The following is an 8696-nucleotide window of genomic DNA, read 5'->3' as shown; positions in this document are numbered from 1 at the left end:
CTTGTTTGTTGGGTATTTATTTTAAAAAAAGAACAAATTGATGTACAAATAAGTAAACAGAACATAAAATAACCGGAAACGCTGCAGCTTCAACAGACTTGTACTGGTCATTTTATTTAAAAAATCAATCTGTGCCTCCTCAGAACCATCTGGTTCTTCATCTCCAGTAAGTTCTACCGTCACACCATGAACATCTCCAGAGTAGACAGGTTTCGAATTGTTTTGGAAAGGTTTGTGTCATTTTGGTCAACTTTTGAGTCATTTAGGGAAAGTTCTGAAGCATCTTCCATGAATTTCAGCTGTTTTGTACAATTTTCTAGTCTTTTGGATCCACCTCTACGGACTTCAAGGACCTGGAATGTTCTAAGTGAGACTAAACTTAAAGACTTGAAGCAGGAAAGGAAAACGTCCCCTGGAGAAAGTTCTAGAGTAGACCTACTGACAACTGTAGAAAGTTCTAGAGTAGACCTACTGACAACTGTAGAAAGTTCTAGAGTAGACCTACCGACATCTGGAGAAAGTTCTAGAGTAGACCTACCGACAACTGGAGAAAGTTCCAGAGTAGACCTACCGACAACTGGAGAAAGTTCCAGAGTAGACCTACCGACAACTGGAGAAAGTTCCAGAGTAGACCTACCGACAACTGGAGAAAGTTCCAGAGTAGACCTACCGACAACTGGAGAAAGTTCCAGAGTAGACCTACCGACAACTGGAGAAAGTTCCAGAGCAGACCTACCGACAACTGGAGAAAGTTCTAGAGCAGACCTACCGACAACTGTAGAAAGTTCTAGAGTAGACCTACCGACATCTGGAAAGATCACTGATTAATATCTGCTATCTTGTTTTTTAAGAAACACAAATACAACAATGTGCAGGAGGTTCTGGTTGTTTTTTTATGGAATATTCTGTCTTTTGAACTTAACCTGTGTCATTTTGGGCACGTTGGCTAATTTGAGAGTAATTTTGACCAAAGTCTCTCAAAGTAGTTTGTAGTAATTTCAGACAGATTTCAGATGATTTAGAACAGTTTTGAGTCTTTATGGACCATTTTATGAGAAGTTTTCAAGTTCTGAATTGTTGTGGAAAAGTTTCTAGGTGTTTAGTGTCAATGTTTTTGTCATTCTGGTCACATTTTGAGTTGTTCTGGAAACAAATTCAGACAGTTTGGATCAGTTTGAGGTAATTTGAGCATTTTCTTTGTCATTTTTTACAGGTTTTAGATATTTTGCACAACTTTTTTTTGTAATTTTGGACTATGTTTGAGTCATTTTAAGGAAAATGTGTGGCTTCGGAAAGGCTTAGATGCAGTTTGGATGTTTCTTCATTGTTTTTCTAGTCATTTTAGTTTAGAGTCATAATGACAAACTGAGTCTTTATGGGCCTTTTCATAAGTTGTTTTTGACAAGTTTTTTTTTATCATTTTGAGCAAGTTCCCTACTTCAAGGACCTGGAAGTCTCCAGTTCTGAATGTTCAAAGTGAGACTAAACTTAAAGACTGGAAGTAGGAAAGGAGAACGTCCCCTGGAGAAAGTTCCAGAGTAGACCTACCTACCTACCTACCTACTAGAGGTCTACTCTAGAACTTTCTAGAGGGGACGTTCTCCTTTATGGACTTCAAGGACCTGGAACTCTGGAAATATTCCCAGTATGAAGGTAGAACTCTGATCATTAATAAAGTTACTGGAGATGAAGAACCAGGTGATCATGAGGTGGTCTGGTTGGAGAATTTGTATAAAATGACTCCTAGCTAACACGTCCGTTGCTGCTGCAGCGTCTCTTTAAGCCAGAATAAATAACCGAAGGCGGGTACAGAGTCTGCAGTCATCTCTGGCTGCTGCTTCCAGGCTGCTGAGTGGAGTTCTGGCTGGAATGAGCTTCTCGGTACTGCTGACTCCAGCTCTGAGGGTCCCGGTCGTGGAGCTGAGGTCAAACCATCGTTCTGTTAGGTAACGTTCTGTTGGGCTGAATTCACTTCTGCTACAATCTGCTCATTGACACGCTTACTTGACCCATGACGTCCAGGATTTTGGATTTGGACACTTCCTTCTCAGCACGTTGGCCCCAGCGGAGCTCGTGTTCGACCGGCTCGGTGTGAGGGATTCGCACAAACTCCAGGTACCTGAACGCAACACACTCATTCATTAACAGGTTAATTAACCCTTTAGGTGTTTTCCATTTGTTCCTGGCTCATTTTTACTCACTGTGGGCTCATTTTACACCTCTATGGAAACGGAACGACCAAGGATGCTAATAATTTAACTGATTTAAAGTATATTAAGGCGGAAAAAGAAGAAGGTCGTGCATGTCAGTAAATGTAGATCAGTTATAGTTCCTGGTTGTTCCACCGGGTGGAGCCTCTTCCTGTTTAATCCTGTAGAGACCAGAGGAGGCGTCACTCAGACTACAGTTCATGTTAAAGCAGAGAGCATTGTGGGAGTTTAGCAGCAACGGGCACCATGATATGAGTTAAATATTTACAGAGGATCATCAGGACTTAAAAATGATCCAGAGTGACCTAAAATTTATCCAAAATTATGCAAAATGTATTAAAAATTACAAAAAAAAGGATGTTTAAAGTGACTTAAAATGTGTCCATAATGACCTTAAAACTTGTCCACAGTAACAAAAAATGTCCAAAGTGACTTAACAGTTTATCAAAATGACATGAAATTTCTTCAAAAGAACAAAAAATGCCAGAAATGACTTAGAATTAGTCTTAAATGACTTAAAATTGGTCCAAAATGACAAAAAAAGAAGTCTAAAGTGACTTAAAATGTGTCCATAATGACCTTAAAAGTTGTCCAAGGTCACAAAAAAGTCCAAAGTGACTTAATATTAGTCTGAAGTTACTTGAAATTAGTCTTAAATGACTTAAAATTGGTCCAAAACGACTGAAATGTCTGAAGAGAGTTAAAATTAGTACTAAACTGCTTCAAAACCATTAAAATTGACTTAAAAATGATCCAAAACGTATTCAAAATGACAAAAAAGCATTCCAGAAATGACTTAAAAACGATCCAGAGTGACTAAAACTGGTCCAAAATGACTTAAACTCAAGTTACTTTTAGTGAAAAATGAGCCCACAGAGAGGAAAAGTGAGACACAGAAACTGGAATTCATGGAGTTCAACTAGAGCGTTGCAATGACAGATTTTAAAGCACATTTCTAAGAATGACATGAGAAAAAGTTCAGTCTAAAACATCTTTAAAGTTGAATGTGTGGAGAGAGAGTTCCTTCCAGACTCTGTTCTTCAGAGTTCTGGTTCTGGTTCTCCTCCAGCTGATCTGTGGTGTGGTATAAACCGAACTCTATGGTCTGACAGAGTCCGGCTCTGAACACACCAGGACAACAGCGACACCAGTGGGAATCGAACCCACGACCTCCTGATCAGGTGTCTGTTTACTACGGCGCTGAGCCACCGACTACAGCTAGGTAATCAGATTACTGTCAGAGCTACAGACCACATCTAAGTAATCAGATTACTGTCAGTAACTGGATTACAGGAAGTACAAACGTTAAGAATGGATTTAGTTTGTTTAGTTTAGAACAGAAACTTTTTTCATTCACATTCTGCTGTTTCCATCAACTTTTATCATGTTTAAGTCATAAAGGACAAGTTTTAGTCACTTTAGGTGAATTTGAAGTCTTTTTTTTGTCATTTTTAATACGTTCTGAATAATTTTGTGTCACTTTTTAAGTCATTTTGGACAGATTTGAAGTAATTTAATATTAATTTTAAATTCATTTTGAATATGCTCTGAGTCATTTTGGACCAATTTTATGTCATTTAAGATTAATATTAAGTCAATGGACTTTTTTTGTTACTTTGGACAACTTGTGAGTAATTTAAGACCAGTTTAAAATCATTTTGGACCAATTTTAAGTCTAATTCTAAGTCACTTAAGGCATTTGTGTCCTTTTGAATAAGCTTTAAGTCATTTTGGAATAATTAAAAATAATCTAAAACTTATTTAAAGCCACATTGGGACAAGTTTTAAGTCATTATGGATTAAGTCCCTTGAGGCATTTTTTGTCCTTTTGAATAAGTTTCACATCATTTTGACAAACTAAGTCACTTTACAGTAATATTAAGTCACTTTGGACAATTTTTGTTACTTTAGACAAGTTTTGAGTCATTTAGAATCAGTTTTAAAGTTTTAAGTCACTTTAGGCTTCTTTTTTTGTCCTTATGAATACGTTTTGAATAAGTTTAGACAAATTTTACGTCACTCTGGATCATTTTAAGTCATTTTGGACAGATCTGAAGTCATACTAATTTTAAGTCTCTTCAGACATTTTTTGTCATTTTGAATAAGTTTCACGTCATTTTCATAAACTGTTAATTCACTTCAGACTAATATTAAGTCACTTTGGACATTTTTTGTTACCTCAGACAAGTTTTGAGTCATTTTGGACAACTTTCAAGGTCTTTTAAGGAACCTTTAAAAGTCACCAGCAGGTTTTTTTGAGGATTAAAGAAAAAGATTTTTGGAAAATAAAATTAAATTCCAACCACAGGAGACACCAGTCGTGTAATTATGGCGTATTTGTAAGATCGGTTCTGATAAATAGTGTAATTTGGGGATTTTTGGAGGAAAATAACACATTTTTCAAAACCACAGAAGAATTTTGTAATCAGATTACATCTTTTAGTGTAATTTTAACATAGTCTTGTCATTTCTGCAACGTGCAGTGACATTTTTGCAAGGTTTTGTGTAATTCTTGCACCTTTTTGTTTGATTTTTGCATCTTTTTATCATCTTTTAGTGACATTTTTGCTTCTTATACTTTTGCATCTTTCAGTGTCATTTTACCATCTTTCAGTGTCATATTTGTATATTTTCGTGTCATTTTTACAAACCCACAGAAGAATTTTTAAATCAGATTACATATTTTAGTGTAATTTTTGCATAATTTCTTGTCATTCCTGCAACATGTAGTGACATTTTTGCAAGGTTTTATGTAATTCTTGTACCTTTGTTTGATTTTTGCATCTTTCAGTGTCATTTTTGTATCTTTCAGTGTCATATTTGTATATTTTAGTGTCATTTTTGCTTCTTTTATTGTCATATTTGTATATTTTCGTGTCATTTTTACAAACCCACAGAAGAATTTTGTAATCAGATTACCAGAGTGCTGGTAAAGTCTGGATTTCTTTCGTGTAAAAGGACTAAAGTGAACTTTACCTCTGACGTACGAACTCATCTGTGACGACCTTCTTCACGTCTCCAAAGTCTTCGTGTTTCTCTCTGCAGGAAACAAACAGACTAATTAACACTGAGCTCGATAACGAACACAACTTCCTGTTTTAAATCATTAAATCCGTTCTCACCCTGGATCCACACGGAGTTTCTTCAGCAGGTTCCAGATGACGTCTGGGGAAACGAGCAGAACCAGACGTTTGTTTAGGGTTCAGTTAGAAACGTTGAGGTGGTTAAATCCAGGAACTTACTTTCTCTGACGACGCCTCCCTTCATGAAGATCACGCTGAGGATGACGAACAGCAGACCTCGCTTAGGATCAGTGGAGCTGCTGCAGAAAATAACACCCAGTTTAGGAGGAGAGAAATGAAAAATCCATCAGGTTCCCCCGAATTTAATCCATCGGAACGTTGGAGCATTTTTTAAATCATTTAGGACAATCTTTTTAGGAATTTTTGGACCCATTTGGAGTCATTTTCATCCATTTCTAAAAAATTTCTGACATTTTTTAAAAATCATTTTGGAAACATTTCGAGATATTCTGGATGAGTTTTGTGTTTTGTTTTTTTTAGTAAAAACAAAACCTTTCATTTGGGAAACTTCAAATGTGTCATTGTGGTTTTTTGGGTCATTTTTGCATCTTTTAGTTTCAGTTTTTGTATTTTTTAGTGTCACTTTTGCTTTTAGTTTCCTTTTTGCATCTTTCTGTGTCATTTTTGTGTCTTAGTGTCGATTTCGCATCATTTCTGCAATGATTTATGTCATTTTTGTAAGGCTCTGTGTAATTCTTGCACCTTTTTCTTTCATTTTTGCGTCTTCTTGTGCTGTTTTTGTCTCTGTGGGTCCGTGTTTCATGTCTTTTTGAATTTCACCTCATTTAGGACAGGTTTTGTTGTTTTAGTTTAATCATTTTATACAAATGGAGTCTTTTTGTCATTTTTTTTAGTCATTTTTGATAAGGTTGACGTATTTTGCAGAAACTGTGAGGCAGATTATTATTATTTTTCTTAGATTTTTCTTTTTTTTCATTTTGGAAAAGTTTTGAACAATTTTCAAGTGATTGTGGAATGTCTTTTTTTAGCATTTTGTTTAGATTTAAGCTCATTTAGAACAGGGTTTGATTAATTTTAGACACATTTTTATCATTTTAATCAGGTTTTCAGTCATTTTGGACAAATCAAGTCTTTTAGGACCATTTTATACCAACTTTGGATAAATTATGGGTCACTTTGGGCATTTATTTCATTTTTAAAGGCATTTAGGTTGGTATTTTGGACAATTTTTAGTGCTGTGCATTATGTAGAAAGTTCTAGAGTAGACCTACTCACAACTGTAAAGATCTCTGATTAATGTCTGATATCTTGGTTTCAGATGGTTTTGAACAGATTTTTGAAAACTTTTTGAGTCCCATTGACAAACTGAGTCTTTATGGTCCATTTTATGAGTCAAGTTTTCAAATTCTGAGTCGTTCTGGAAAAGTTTCTAGGTGTTTAGTATCAGTGTTTGAGGTCATTTGGTCGATGTTTTTGTCATTCTGGTCACATTTTGAGTTGATCTGGAAACAAATCCAGGTAGTTTGGATCAGTTTGAGGTGATCTGGTGTCAGTTTTTATCAGAACTCAGATGTGTTTTCCATCCTATAATGTCATGACGACGTTCTGAGGCTCAGCACTGAGTGACTGATCCCTTAAAGACGCCGTCAGATTTGTGATCATTGATCCTCACTTGATGGGTGAAGCTCCTTCACTCGTCTCCAGGTTGTTGATGAGGACGTACAGGTGGTTTTTGGGGTCGATTTCTACCAGTTTTAAACCAAACACCTGGTTAAAAGATTGGAAGTTACAAAAAATGCATCAGTTTTATTCATTATAACGTGAGAATTCCTGAACATAACAAACGATCCAGACCTGGTCTAAGGTCCGAGCTGCTCTCTTTAGGATCTCAGGGTAAATGTTTCTGTGCTCCTTCAACACGTGTTTCACAAGATCTGGAAGAAAAACAACATAAATCATTCACAATTTAAACATTTATCTCACATTTCTGTCTCCTAATTACGATTTAAAGTGAAATAGTCGTTGGAAAATTAAAAACAGTGACCTGATTTAGAGCTTTGAAGACCAAAAACTTTTCATTTTAGTGTCATTTTTGCATCTTTTAGTGCCATTTTTGCTTCTCTTCATATCATTTTTTATCTTTTAGTGTAATTTTTTCATCTTCTAGTGTCATTTTTGCTTTTCAGTGTCATTTTTGCAACTTTTAGTGTAAGTTGTATATTTTAGTGCTATTTTTGCATCTTTCCATATTATTTTTGCATCACTTCTTGTCATATCTGTAATGTTTTACACCATTTTTGCAAGGTTTTGTGTAATTCTTGCACCTTTTTCTTTCATTTTTTCATCTTTCCATGTTATTTTTGCCTCTTTGTGTCCGTGTTTGATGCCTTTTTTTCATGTTCAGTCAGTATCGGAACTTTCAGAGTTCATTCCAGTTGATTTTGTGGTCTGGAGTGCAGTGGAGGCAACAGCAGCTGAAAACAGCCCTACTTTTTTCCTTTTCCTTCAGTGAACTGTAGGTTTGTGGGTTTACCTGCTCGACGAACCGGAACCTTCCTTTGCTCTTTGACCAGGAAGTACTGAACCACCTCAGCCGTCTGCAGGACAAACAGGTGGGTTAGGGAAAACCAAACTCAGGTTTGTGATTTACGGTATTTAAAAGAACACTTCCTCTACCTTCTGTTCGACCTGAGCCTCGGTGACTTTCTGCAGACCTCTCTGGACCTGAGAGGTGCTGGGCTGAGTGAAGGTGACGTCCTCATCCTCCTCCTGAGTCGACGGGCTGCCAGGATGCTTCTAAAAGCACAAACTTTACTTTAAACTACAGCAAAGTCACAAAGTACCAACGTGTAGAAAGGGAATATCTGATCAAAACCACTTCATTCTATGAGTCTGTTTTTAAAAAACCCCAAAAATAAAACGTTTGCACAAACCAGGTTGTGTAAAAAAAACAACTAGAAATTCTTCTGGAGCTGTTTTTGTCTTGTTTTTGTGTAGTCGTTTCATGTATTTTTTTTTCTAATTCTTGCTCTGTTTGTTTCATTTTGTGCATTCTTTTCATCTTTTAGAATCATTTTTGCAACTTTTTTTGTAATTTTTGCATCTTTTGTGTCATTTTTTTCCTCATTTAGTGTCAATTCTGCAACTTTCAGTGACATTTTTCCATCTTTTTAGTGTGATTTTTGCATCTTTTAGTGTCACTTGCATGTTTTGGTGTAAGTTTTGCATCTTTGTGTCATTTTTTGCAACTTTTTTGTAATTTTTGCATCTTTTTGTGTCCTTTTTCATCTTTTAGTGTAATTTCTGCAACTTTCAGTGACTTTTTTAGTGTCATTTTTCATTTTTATGTCATTTTTGCATCTTTTAGTGTATTTTTTGCTTGTTTTAATGTCATTTTTGTGCGACTTTTGCATCTTCTTGTCACTTTTTCATCTTTTAGTGT

General features: G+C 35.9%; 1 protein-coding gene and 1 non-coding gene across 3 annotated transcripts in view; both read right to left on the bottom strand.

The window, feature by feature from the left end:
- Position 1: 1 nt before the first annotated feature.
- ndnl2 (necdin-like 2) overlaps positions 2 to 8696 on the bottom strand; it is a 9673-nt gene continuing 978 nt past the window's right edge. The window contains exons 3-11 of one of the 2 annotated variants that reach the window (XM_023292700.3): positions 7931 to 8050; positions 7788 to 7851; positions 7109 to 7188; positions 6927 to 7021; positions 5453 to 5529; positions 5333 to 5375; positions 5187 to 5249; positions 2005 to 2119; positions 2 to 1920 (exon numbers count right to left, since the gene is read on the bottom strand). In XM_023292700.3, the coding sequence (XP_023148468.2) occupies positions 1822 to 1920; positions 2005 to 2119; positions 5187 to 5249; positions 5333 to 5375; positions 5453 to 5529; positions 6927 to 7021; positions 7109 to 7188; positions 7788 to 7851; positions 7931 to 8050 (756 nt within the window). In that variant the 3' untranslated portion in view covers positions 2 to 1821. Of the gene's footprint in view, positions 1921 to 2004; positions 2120 to 5186; positions 5250 to 5332; positions 5376 to 5452; positions 5533 to 6926; positions 7022 to 7108; positions 7189 to 7787; positions 7852 to 7930; positions 8051 to 8696 lie in introns of both variants that reach the window. The other variant, XM_023292699.3, reaches the window with a different exon arrangement.
- LOC111583554 (small nucleolar RNA SNORA11) lies at positions 3215 to 3344 on the bottom strand. Its single transcript, XR_002747430.1, has one exon. It is a non-coding gene; the product is annotated as a small nucleolar RNA SNORA11 (small nucleolar RNA).

Source organism: Amphiprion ocellaris, chromosome 8 (genome assembly GCF_022539595.1).
Source record: "Amphiprion ocellaris isolate individual 3 ecotype Okinawa chromosome 8, ASM2253959v1, whole genome shotgun sequence".
NCBI classification, from domain to species: Eukaryota; Metazoa; Chordata; class Actinopteri; family Pomacentridae; genus Amphiprion; species Amphiprion ocellaris.
Note: the sequence above shows the minus strand (reverse complement) of the source record. Positions and strands in the feature narration are given on the sequence as shown.